At 41.7% G+C, this 13335-nt stretch overlaps 1 protein-coding gene across 3 annotated transcripts in view; it reads left to right on the top strand.

Annotated features, from left to right (window-relative positions):
- The window catches only part of Plod (procollagen lysyl hydroxylase), a 204952-nt gene that overhangs the window by 6058 nt on the left and 185559 nt on the right, over positions 1-13335 (top strand). For 2 of the 3 annotated variants that reach the window (XM_075684753.1, XM_075684754.1), the window contains exons 2-6: positions 2205-2324; positions 2414-2511; positions 6035-6171; positions 8921-9035; positions 12106-12151. In XM_075684753.1, coding sequence (XP_075540868.1) covers positions 2205-2324; positions 2414-2511; positions 6035-6171; positions 8921-9035; positions 12106-12151 — 516 coding nt within the window. Of the gene's footprint in view, positions 1-1301; positions 1441-2204; positions 2325-2413; positions 2512-6034; positions 6172-8920; positions 9036-12105; positions 12152-13335 lie in introns of those variants that run through there. The other variant, XM_075684755.1, reaches the window with a different exon arrangement.

The raw sequence follows: 13335 nt of genomic DNA on the forward strand, positions 1-13335 counted from the left end.
ACTTGGCGCACTTAATAACCGCCGCGCACTGCTCCATAACGGGTTCGGCCTTCGGCTTCTGTTCGGGACGTGGAAGGCACGCGGCTTACACGCGTCAGCATACGGCACTTCCCATCGCCGCTCGCGAGCCGCCAAGTGCAACAAGAGATGTTTGACTTAGGTTCGTTCGCGGCTGATATGCTATCCTTTTCTTTATTTTTTTTTTCGCGGCGCGCGACCTTGCTTTTGGGTTTTTGTTTCAAAGAGCTCGCTGGGTCACGTAACCCCCGACACGAAGTTGCGGAGCTTGCGGTCCCTTTCGAGAACTCATCCTCATGCCTTGAAGCTGCTCGACGTGGCTCTCATTTTGTGATCTACGTTCACTGTCCATATATATAGTGTATAATGAATGGCCACTCATTGCAAACTAACTTTAAGTAAGCTTGACTGCATGACTAATGTGTATAGTTCAATTTAAGATTTTTCAATTTCATTTTTTTTCGTTTTGCTCTATATTTGTTGTAAATTTTCTTGGCGAGGTGTCGGTGTTGCGAAAGCTGCATAAATTAGATGCATACGATTTCTTCCCCATCTGTCACTTCTAAGCACAGTTCTTCCGCTCGCGTTGGTTGTGAGTCCCGGCATTTGCACACAGTAACGTACTACTACTACTACTACTAATAATAATAATAATAAAAGCAAACTCGATCTTTCGATCGTGGACGAATGATACGACAAGCAGAGGTATTCCGCGCTCCGTGTAAGAGAATGTATATTCCGTTCTGATATGGCATCAGTCAATTAACTCAGATGAGCTCAGAGTTTCCTCAGCGCAATGCCCCATGCACTAACATAAATAGTAGGTATAAAGAAAAGGAAAGAAACACCAAATTATTACTACACGTGTGTTTGCCTCTTCGAACGGAGACGTGACTTTTGGGAGCGAATTGCGTGAGCATAACCGAGTGCACTGATCGCAAACATATGCGCCACGACACAATGCCAACTTCGGCGCTGATCTAGCTCCGCGTGGGCCGCCGCGCCGCACCCTTGCAACACGCCTCGGAGACGGGGACGGCGAGGCCGTCTAGGAAGATGTGAGCGACGGGACAAGGGGGAAATGGAGACTTCTGAAGGGAGAGAGCGGCTTGAATCGAAGCCGTACAAGGCGCGAAGAAAAATAAAAAGATAAATTGTGACAACGGCACGAGCGAAAGTTGAATGAGCAGCAAAAAGAAGCTGAGGAGGGGAGTGGCGGGTTTGGAGTCTGGAGAAGAGAAAGGATGTGGTGAGAGAGAAGGAGAGCGCGCCGCCGCCTTCGTTCGCGCCGCGCAGAAGGAAAGGGACCACTGCCTTGCCTGCCCCGTTTCAAAATGGCCGCGCTACGGCTGGTGGTCATCGCCTTTATAGCAACTTTCTCGTGTCACGCGGTCGCCGATGATGATCCTCAAGGCAAAGCAGGTACGTGAATCGATTGGCAATGAAACCGCGTCGCTACTCGATCACTATGCCGCGTGTTCGAAGCCTTCAACACACTTAACTGAGCGCATCTCGCTCTAATGTGATGCTTGGGTGCTTGGACGGGCGGAGCGTGCGGAGGCGATTGTTTATTCTACGCGGTGTCAAGAAGTTACCAATTTTAGTTATCAGTAAGATTTCTTGTAAGTATTTTAGGGACATAAGCTGCGCGTATTTATTGTTACTGGCGTTTCTGTTGGTACGATGCAGTTGAAAGAGGAGCGCACGGAGTATTGTTGCGTGGACGTAGCTAACGGAGTTGCGTTACTTCGTTACTTTGTGCGAACTTCGAATGCAAACTTTTCCAGTGCCCCGAAGGGCCGGTTCTACACTAGCTTTTGAAGATATTTGGTAAGTTACCCGCCTCTTTTGTGTCTAAAGAGTATCGATCTTTCATTTTACATAAGCCGAGGTTCCGGGTTCATCTCCGGGTGCGTCGAGTGATTGCAACTTTGCGGAGCTTTCTTTTGTCGAAGCCCGCTGATGTCACGTTCATTTAGGGAATCCTTTCTTTCTATCTTACAAAAATTAGCGGGCAACGAGGCGAAACAGAAGCGCGATCAGCCACTCCACGGAAACGCGCTAGGTTTCGGTTTTGTGAGTTTCGTTTCTCTTGGTGTCATTTTTGCGGCTTCTTATTGTGAAACGTGCAAGAGGGGAAGCAAAAAGAAATTAGAGGCGCTTACGCGTTTATGTATGTATGCCAGGTTTCTGCAACGTTGCGGCCGACAGTGGCAGCCAAGGCATTGCCTGCCAACCTCCAGTGGATGCCAACGAGCATGTCAAATCAGTTTATGTTGCAAATGATTCCGAATCAGTCAAGCCTGGTGAGTAGTTGACTTTCCGTTAACCGTACCGGGTGAAGGGCTTTGCCGCCTTATAACTAACAGTTTGCCCGCTTGCTTTTATTTTCCAGGTGCTCACCGGCTAGTCATATTTACAGTCGCCAGCGATGAAACGGATGGTTTTAAGCGTTTTGCTCGCTCTGCAAAAATCTATGGCTTGCAACCAAAGGTAATCGCCATTGGCTGTATTTGATTGACTGAGAGCGCGCATTGACATAAACATTGAGTGGCCGAAAGTGCAGGTCTTACAGTATACACACAGAATCTATACTGCACATTTACCACATTAACCTTTCCATGTCACGTTTTATTTCTTTTTATATTGACCCTTTTCGCGGCCATCTCGGGGGCGCTGCAATGTTTGAGCACGTGGTGACGCGTCCATTGCTCGCCTTAACTGCCCCCATTGCCTCCACATTTGCAGTGGGTGTGTATGACGCCGGTGCGACTTAGCAAACCTCTGTTTCGGGAAATATTGTTGACGGTGACTGGGTGGACAACACGAAGCTTTGACCACAGGTTCAGAGAACATGCAAAAGCGCTTTGGAAGCTGATTAAGAAATGTCCAAAAGGCACAAGCAGTATATACGGTGCTTGCTTTAAAAGCAAGGCTAAATATGTATTCCAAGCTATCCAAACTTTCCACTCATGAATTGAATCAGGATTAGTGTGTTTTGCTCTCCGTTCTTTATTTGGCAAATACTTTGAAGCAGTAGCATGTCACATTTCTGACTCGGTAAATTTCCTTGGTGTGGTCACTATCTGATTATTTCTGCCTGATTGCTTGTGGGTGTGCTCAGTTCTGATAGATTTGTTCATGCTGAGCGCAAGGCTTGAAATGTAGCCGTCTTGTACATTGTAATACCTTGTAGCAAAGATGTATTATCGTTACCAACTCATGTACTCTTGTGGACCATTACGAAACATTTAGCTTCAACCTTTCATGCGCTATTGGTATAGTCCGTCATTTCTTACGCGCATATGATGCGCATATATTCAAGTGTGTGCTCGTTCACTTATTGACATGCTGGTGATAGAGCGGGTCTAAGATTCCGTGCCAGTTGGGGTACAGGTGTGTATATATTGTGTGCGAAATGTACTATGACAGGATGCGGTGCTATTCCCTTTGTCATTGTTTAACGAGCAGCACTCACTCTTGCCGACGTTCTGGGGCTGAAGCACTTTCTTTGGAGGTTAGTGATGAGACACTGGGGGATGAGCAAATTTCTGTATCCTTGCAGCAACAGTCCGCAAACTTGTCTACACAGATCATTCCATTCCTTAATATGCCAGTCACTATTTTTGTAGCCAGCTACTGCACACGTCTTCAATTCACACGATTCAGTCCGGCATGATTGGAGGACAGTGCGTTAGCGAAATCTCAGTTGCATTTCCTACAGCTGATCGCACAGAAGCAAGGTGGAAGCGGTAATGGTTTCATATTCATGTGCTGTCGCTGAGGTGATGTGCGGCGCGCCACTGAAAGTGCCATCTCATTTTTCTAGGACAAACTGCTCCATGAAAACGGTGAATATTTTTTGTAGTGTATATTGTACCCGTCACACCTTTATGTATGTTCCTTGTTCTGGCAGAAGAAGAAGAGCTGTGATGAGAGATTTGCAACAAGTTCTGTGCTCCATGGTGTGCCGACAGGATGTGCATGTTTAATGAGTAAATGTGAAAGCGTAATTGTTTTTATGCGGCAGCTTGCATGGTACTGTAGCACCAATGCAAGCAACATTGAACTCTCAATTTTTGGCAGCCAGAGAGGAATGAAAATAATTGGCATGAAAGTCAAAGCAGCATGCTGTTAAGAGGTATCTCTACAATGTTATGTTTCAACTGAATTCAGAGACACAAATACCCGATAGCTCATAGGCAGACAAAATGGTTATGTAGATTCCGGACCATTTCACTTGTTAGTCTTCATTATCTGAAACATTGGCAAGGAAGTGCTTTAAGTGCATAGTTCACATTTGCAGTTAAATTTATTTCCACTAAAGCCTGTTTCATACACGGCGCTGTCATATCAAAACTGGAAAGGAGTCTAGTTTGTTATCCGGGAGTCAGTTAAAGTCTTTATACATAGCTGTCTTCCTCTTTTTGCAGGCTAGCTTTTTGGTTGACTAGAATGAGAATTGTGCCGACAGTCTTACGTTACTATGGATTGTAGTCTATCTGGATGCTGCATAGTTGCAACAGCAGCGTTCGGTCCCAAGTGAGAATATGCAGACAATTTTGGTTGCCTTTAGCTGTTGTTTAAGCGAGATAATTTTCCAGAGCATAACCTGTACAGACCGAAGGTGCAACTGTAAGGCTAGAGTCATCGGTGCACAGAGAGAATGACGAAAGGAAATAGTCACTTGCGTTGCCTTCTGTCACTTGCTGTTATGCAGCACTGGCATCGTTCATCTTTGCATGGCAGTTGTATTGAAATACAGTGAATTAACATCTCTAGTTAGGCCAGTTAGTTAAGCATATGGACATATGATGTAGGGTGTGAGATGTGGGAAACATTATATAAGAATAAGGCACACATAGCAGCTATTTATTTTAGACTGTGCAGAATTAAAAAAAAATTGCTTGTGGCAGATAGCACAATCCCAATCCTTGAGAGTGACTGCTTGAAGAGGAGGACATTACTTATGCAATAAACCAAAAGGCATAATGGACTAATTAACAAATGTCATTAATTAGGTTTTAATAAAATGCTTTACAACACATTATGCAATTTGTGACTAGAATTATTAATTCGTAGTGAGTTGGCAAGGCATGTCCACTTGGGCTGAATTGTAAGGATGGCACCGGTTTCAAGATATGCTCCGTCAAACTTGCTGTAGAACTTCCCTGTTGTTCCACTTACATTAAGGAAATGCCATTTTAGGCATTGAAGCACAAAAGTAGCTGTCCTCCCATTCTTGCAGGCTGGTGTTTTTATTGACTAGAGCGAGATTTGTGCCAACGGTATTGTATTACTATGGACCATAGTCTTTCTGGTAGCTGTCATCATTGCGATAGCAGCAGAATAGATGTCCACTTGGAACGAATTGTAAGGATGGCACCGGTATCAAGATATGCTTCGTCAAACTTGTGGTAGAACTGCCCTGTTGTTCCACTTACGTTAAGATAATTCCATTTTATGCATTGAAGAACGAAGGTAGCTGGACTGTCAATGTATTTTGTCACATGCTTGAGGAATTCACATCTAGTAATTAGTGTTTCATCTTCGTAAATCAGTAGCTACAATTAGTAAATTGGCAACATGTGTTGTAAGGTAATTCGTTGAACACATTATTTGTGAAAATTTGTTAATTAGCCAATTATGTATTTCAATTTCATATGCAAGTTATGTCTGCCTTTTCGAGTAATCCAGCTCAAGGATTAGAACTGTGCGACCTGTGACAGGTGACTTAGAATTCTGTATGGTCTATAAAACAAATAACTCGGTATGTGCTGTATGTATCATATTGTCCCGCTATTTTATTTTCCACATCTGTTAAACACACCATACATCCTGTCCGCTGGTGTGTTGTCCGTATGCATATGCTTTCTTGTTTATGTGATCAGATAATTATGCGTAAGCCAAAATATACTGTCTGCATTTTTAGGTGTCATCCTGTCCCAGTTATAAGTGGGCCTTTATTTCTCCACACTTTTATGAGGAATGAAATTTAACACATTCCAACTTTCAGATTCTTGGTATGCATGAAGATTGGCTTGGTGGTGACATGGCTAAAGGAATGGGAGGTGGCTACAAAGTCAGGCTCCTCAAAAAGGCCCTAGAAGATTACAAGGACGATGCATCGACATTAATCATGTTTGTTGACAGGTGAGGCATCCATATGCTTGGCTGTGCTACTGTGGCATTATAAACCTTGCTACTGGTGTCAGATTTTTTATGTATGTACAAAATACAATTGTCGTTGCAACAGAAGTACATGTTTTGAACAAAACATATTACTTATTTTAAAAAAGGTGGTCGGACTTCTATGTTACAATGATATAACAGAACCAACTAGCAACTGGCTATTTGGGTGGTCTGGTGAGAGCTTGGGTGTTTTTGAACTGTTTTACAGTATTTTGACGCAAAGCTGTTCTGCCTGCAATCCCTGGACCACGATCCTGGGTCTTGCACATTTCCATGCTGTCTGGATATATGTTGGTTCATGTGTATTGCTATAGCACACAGACCTCTTAATGGAATAGTGCATAATATTTAGTGGCCTCGTTAGTCTCTTAAATTTCATATATTTGGGCTAGCCATTCTTAGCCCATTTTGTAGGTGCCACTCACGTGTGCTTTTCCTTCGCTAATCCTCCAAAACGGGCAACATGTGGCCCATGTCATACGTGTCCTGGGCGGACTTCATGCAAAAATGGTGTCTTTGTATAACATTAAAAGACATCTTCGTCCTACTCCTTGTTGTCGTCATCATCATCATCCTTCTGTTCAGTTCAATTCTGATGTGGTATGCACCAAAACCACGATCTGATTATAAGGCACATTGTAGAAGAAGGGGAGTGCAGAATATTTTTGACTACCTAAAGTTCTTTAACGGGCAGTCATATCTAAGTGCACGAGTGTTTATGCATTTTTCCCCCATCGAATTGCGGTCGCCGTGGCCGAAATCGCACCCGTGACCTCAAGCTCTGCAGCACAACGCCATAGCCACTGGGCTACCGCATCAGGTCATCATTCTTGGGAACATGATCGATCCCTCAGGAAAAACCTGACTTTGCCACAGAGCTTTAGTTCCTGCCTTCCCCTCATTTCTCAGTGCTTATAATTTGTTGAAGAAGGCTTATAATTTGTTGAAGAAGGGCAGTGGGCAATGTATCAATATGTACCAAGTGTGAAGAAACACTACTGCGGCCATTAAGCAGCGATTCGACAACTATGAGCTTTTTCCTGCTGCTGTTGTGCCATGGGATTATGGGTTGTCACGCAGCTGCTAAATCTGTCCTGTACTGTTGTAATAATGGGCCTGTGGGCACATGCCTGCCTACAAGCATATATCACACCCATACCTGCATGAGAAACAGGAACAAGCTAGCAGGAAAGATGTTTTATATTGTTATTTCAGGTAATCATAATATGCTCATGATCAAAGCATACCACTGTGTGATTATGTGTAATAAAGCATATTTAGTTTAGCCACTTTTAATTCAGGCATTAAAATACAGCTTAAAGAGGCCCTGAAACACTTTCCTTACTAATCATAGAATGGCCTCACTATTAAAGGACGTCGTCTCACAAATTTCGTGCTGCAAAAGTTTTTGAATGCTCCAACTATAAGTGAAGTTATCACACTAATAGCCGGCTTTCTCTCTCATTTTGTCTCGACTGGCATGATGTAAGCAGCGCAGCGAAGCCAAGAAGGCAAAGCCCCAACCAAAAGTTGAGTGTCACAGCTGCGAAAGGGCGTGTCGTGGCACCTTGTGGTGGTCGTGGCAGGCTTTGTTTTGCTACGCAGCGCGGCACTGCCATCTCGGAGGCCAGGCGGAGCAGATGCAGCTATTTGCAGTGCAAAAATCGCAGACTCGTATATTTCTCATTTCCTTAACTCAAGATTAACAATGATGTATTACTGTAAATGCTCTCGTGATCATGAAATCAGCCAATAGCATTGGTGGGTCCAGCTGCATTCGATGCTGCTGCATGACAACATTGCGGACGTGAGAGCAAACGATTTTTCGCTGTATCCGAGTGGAGATTATAAATTCCCTGCTGCATGTAGTGCAGCAATATTTGGCACATATGCTCATAGCAGCCTCTATGACAGATCGGCGTTTTCTTACTAAGTTCAAAAAGTGATTCAGGGTCCTTTTAAACTGCCTACTGTGGGCCTGGCAACCGTGCACAGCTAGTTACTATCTGGTTTGAGACAACTGTCACTTAGGAAGCAGTTGCATTTGCTTTGAAGTCCAGTATAATATCTTGTGCGGTAACAAGGTGTTTGCAACATCTGTTCAATTAAATGTGGCTGGTTAAGGTGAAAAATCAGTTTTAACAATCACGGCAAAAGTTGCAATCATTGTAATGAATAAAGGAGAAGCAAGCTATATTCTCACTTCCTGCTTGATTTCCTGACCAAATGAATAAAGTGGTAGGGACTATAATGCTTCTCTTATGCAGCTTATGTGGGAAGAAAAATTTACCAAGAACAGTTTACTTTCTTTGCAGAGCAAAATTGCCACGTGAATGGTCGCTCGAGGCACTTTGTGTGTATTCGCAGGCTTCTTCCACGGTCAGAAAAACACTTTTATGTAGCACGTATTGAGGAACAGAAAGCTGTATCAGGAGTTTTTCATGTTACTCTGCAATTTTTTCATTGACACTTTTAATCTAATTATAATATTTGAGACGTTGATTAATTAAGACTAATGATCTAATTAGGCGGAATTTAAAAAATAGTTTGTGTATCTCCAAGCGACTGCAAGCAACATTAGCTTTGTTCTGTCCAGCTACGTGGCATTTGCAAATTTTTTAACTCTGGCTAAAGTTAGCTGGGACATGCTGTATACTACTGTGCTTTTCTGTTGCAACCCTTTGTAACGCGATAAATTCTCTCTTTCTAGTTACGATGTCATATTCACTGCTGGAGAAGACGAAATACTTCGGAAGTTCTACAAATTCAACTCTAATGTTGTGTTTTCAGCTGAGGGTTTTTGCTGGCCTGACAAAAGTCTTGCGGTGAGTACAAAGTGATGCTTGTGAGCGCATGCCTCCTTTGGTAATGCCGGTGCCACAAGTGTAACATCATTAGCCATTAGGGGTCATTGAAATGATGAGTTGGTATGATGTTCCATCTGCCTTTGTTAAATTCTGCCCTAATATTATAATGTGTATTACCAGCTGGCCAACTTTTGGGACAATGTTGTCAATAAAAGAGACTGCACAGTTTCACATTAATAAAAAATTATAGGGAATAAAACTTAAATGAAATCATAATATATTAGGACTGTAAAGGCATTTCTGCATTTATTGAAAGTCCCAGATGCATCCAATTGTAAGGTAACAGCTGTTGAGTTGTTGCCATGGCATATACTCACTTCTTACGGCAGTGCGAGTTTTTCTACATAATTAAGCACTTGACATGTTTAGGCATTATAGCATTTGAGGACAAGCCTCCTCCTAACCTCATGTCCTCTTCCTCACCCGAAGCATGGGAGGCAGTGCTGCTCAATTCTAGCCTGGACACCTAACTCCAGGTCATAGAATGAACTGGAGAGGTCACCATCAAACATTGGTTGATGGCCATCTGGCCCACCCGAAGAAATCACGCCTAATAACCCTACCTAATGCTGCCGAAAAAAGTTTTTCCTGCCTACCTACCTAGCATTTGACACCATGCATGACACTGCTATAAATTTGATTAAAAATTTGCATTTGCCTTTCAGTGTAAGCTTCAGCAATCTTTGATAAAGTGCTGTTGGTAGTGGCACAACTGGGGGTTACCTTCTAAAGCAAGTCTGTATTTAGGCACTGACACTGCATACCTTAGCTGCATTTGTCATTGGTTTGGTATTGCACAATTTTAATGAACACCAAATAGTATATCTCATGAATACACAACTGAGCGCATTCATTGCTGTGCTTAAGTGCCTTGAAAACAGTGCGATTTGAGGTACTTGTCGTAAGGCTTGCTGTGGACTATGCTGTTTTATTCCATAATGCTCTCAGAAAACAGAACGTGGTAGTAGCTAGCTTATAGGTCTAGCATCTTACTAGTGTGTACAAGAGCGCCGCTGTAATGATCACGGCCATTTCTTACTTGCTAGACTGAGTCCATAATGTCAAATAAATGAGTAGATTTCTCACGAATACTTTGGTGTGTGTGGTGTAAAAAAATAGTCCTGTTTTTAGACTTCTGTTAACAATGAAACACTTGCACCATGGGAACACTTATTCTGCATCTGCCTTCTTTTGTCCCTTGGCTCTGTTTTACTTACTGCTTGAGTCAGGACTAACTTTCCCAAAGTACTGTTTTGTTCTGGGAACTTGTAAATTGAAAAGCAAGGCTATCGCTCTCATTTTGCACAGTTAATTAGGAAATATCAGAATGACATCTGCCTTAAAGGGGCCCTGGAACAGCTTAAAAGAAAATGGATCCAGTACTAAAAAGAATCGCCTTATAAATGTTTTGTGATGAAACATTTTTGAATGAATCTTGTGCGAGTACAGTTATGAACAGTGAAATTATGTGCCTGTCACACCTTCGTAGTCATCCCCTTATTTTTCTTGTTCTTTCTGTTCTGAAAGCTGTGCTAATTAGGAGCCTAGTGTAGTTCTATAAAATGCTATGCTATTGCTTGAAGGTTTCATGTTGACACAGTCGTACTGCTCCCAACCACCAGATGCTGACACAACCAAATTCGTGATTAGTATTCATAAGCCCCCAACTGCAACTGTGCCATATTTTGGCTTAGTTTGACTGTGGCACACAATGTCACAAAATGTGGTAATCGACGTACCACATTTTCAGTTTTTTTCCTCTCTATTGCTCAAAAAAAAGAATTCTTGGATTTTACATGTCAAATTCAATATCAGATTATGAGGCACGCAGTAGTGGGGGACTTCGAATTCGTTTTGACCACCTGAGGTTCCTTTATGTGCACCCAATGAACGGCACACAGGCATTTGAGCATTTTGCCGCCATTGGAATGTGGCCGCAGTGGCCAGGATTGAACTCGCGACCCTGAGCTCAGCAGCACAGCACATCACCATCGCCACTGGGCTACTGGGGCAAGTCTGTGCTTCACTCAACCACAGGCAGAAGCATAGCCCACTGATAGGCACGTAAAACTTCGTACTAATGAAGAACTAATGTTATGAACGTAAAACTTTGCCCCCGTAGACACCGCTCTGCAATGCATGCAGTGAACTTGTTGGTGCGAAAGGCAGCGAAAAATTCAAGCACACTATATAGATGAAAAACGGGGCTTTAGTTCCTTAACTGCCATGACAAATTCTAAAGATATTTTAGAAGTGGAGCACTTTTTTTAGACCTGTATATTTTGAGCAAAGTTTCCATAAAAAAAAAGGATGTCTGTTGAACTTTTACTGGTCTCGTTGAAAAAAAAATGTCAAAAGTCATAGCATATTATTTATTTGTCAAAATTACAAGAAACTGCACTTATACATGTGCAAAAATTGGGGAAAGTTCACAATGAATTAACTCATCATCGGCAGTTAAGGGGTTACTGATATTACATATCATATTCTAGTTCTCCTTGTGTATCTTTATTGTTGGCTGGTGGTGACTACCCATGTTTAAGGTACGTGGTGCTGTCCTAGTGGGCTACTATAGTTAAGGAGCCTCTTATTTAATCAGATAGAATGACCAAGTGCCTACAGTCCACATTTTTTTTTTCTATAGAAACAAGCATCAGCTTTAAAAATTCTCTTGAATGATGTCTGGTTTATGTTCTCGTCTTTTGAAATTTCATTTTAGTTTACAGCAGGAAAGTAGCTGTACAAATTAAACTAAAAAAATGTAATGTGTTCATTTTTCTTTACTGCAATAAAAGCAATACATTTACATCTCATTATTGATCTGCCGAGGAGGAGTCAAACTAAAGTGTCATTAGTAGCGAGGCAACTGGGGTTCCCTGTTCTAAAGCAGATCGTTATTTAGACACTAATGTTGTGAAGTGTTTTAGTACTTTCGTAATCCACAGAGTAGTTAAATATTTCAGCTCTTTCTGTCCACTTTCAGAGTTATGTTTGAATGATCAATTTACTTTGTTTTTTCTTTGTGCAGGAGGCTTATCCAATAGCAAATGGGGAACGTTTTCTCAATTCAGGAGGTGAGACTTTGTTTCCATTGCTTTTAAAGAATTAATTAATTTATATTTATTTCCAACATGCAGAAGTTTTTGAGATATTCATTACTCTTTTATGTTTTAAGCTTACATTCATTGTCAGCATCCCTTAAGAAAGTGAATACCTCATGAGAACAGAAAAAATATGGAACTTTAGTTTTTCGTTGTAATTTCTTCAGGCTAAGGGCTGACTTGCTCATTTTGCTTTCCTTAGACTTAAACTTTATATATTTGCAGTTGTCTGCACAGTTCTATAGCGCACATTTCCATTTTACAAATGACAAAATCATGTTTACTGTAAACTCTTTGTGTATAATTTGTGTTGCCTCAGTGTGTTTTCAGTTGAAGGAGGTATCTGTACATGTAGAGCAGAGAGAACTTATAGATAAGTTAAAAAAAAAAAGAAAAGGTAAAAATGCATTTAACAAAGTATGTTCACATTAAAAGTTATACCACCGGCATTACATGCACATACACATTCAGAACACGCAGCAGGTACCATGTGTGGAAAATGGAGTCGTGTGGAGCCAAGGAAAGATATTCAGCCACAGTGATGTTTCTTGCAACGGGACTTTTGGAATTATTCACTACGGTTTACCTACAAGGGGAATGCTTGTAAAATTTTTGAAGGAAAGGTCAAAGAAAACACAAAGTTTGAAATAAATTTCTTTCGGCAAAGAAAGTATTCACTCAGCTTAGGTTAGACTAGCTTATGTATTAAGCTTATAACAGTGCATAACAATAAAGATGAGGTTGTGTGTTTTGAAATGGCATCATTAAACCTAGCCTGGGTGACAGTGGCAGTTTTGATGCATCAGAGAAAAGACTTTTTCCTCTTGCACTTTTCGATGTGTCCTTTCAGACTCATGGAAACACAGTTATTATGTTTAATTCTGTGGAGCTCCAAGTAACTTTGGCAACCACAATGTTAGTGTGGATGTTGTGGAAAGTAGGTTTGTTGTTTACTGTCATTACAGGTTCTAAAATAGTTGTTCATAGTTGATTGCTTTGGCAGCATACAAGATTTTGAGGCTTGTTTTTTTGCAGACTGTTTTCCATCTCTCAAGTGCTGTATGAATGTCTTTTCTTCAGAGCTGGTTTTAGCTGCAGAAACTGCGCTATATATATATGCTGCCTTGCCTCATGACAAAACAAGGTTTAAATTTAAC

Source organism: Dermacentor variabilis, chromosome 3 (assembly GCF_050947875.1).
Source record: "Dermacentor variabilis isolate Ectoservices chromosome 3, ASM5094787v1, whole genome shotgun sequence".
NCBI lineage: Eukaryota > Metazoa > Arthropoda > Arachnida > Ixodida > Ixodidae > Dermacentor > Dermacentor variabilis.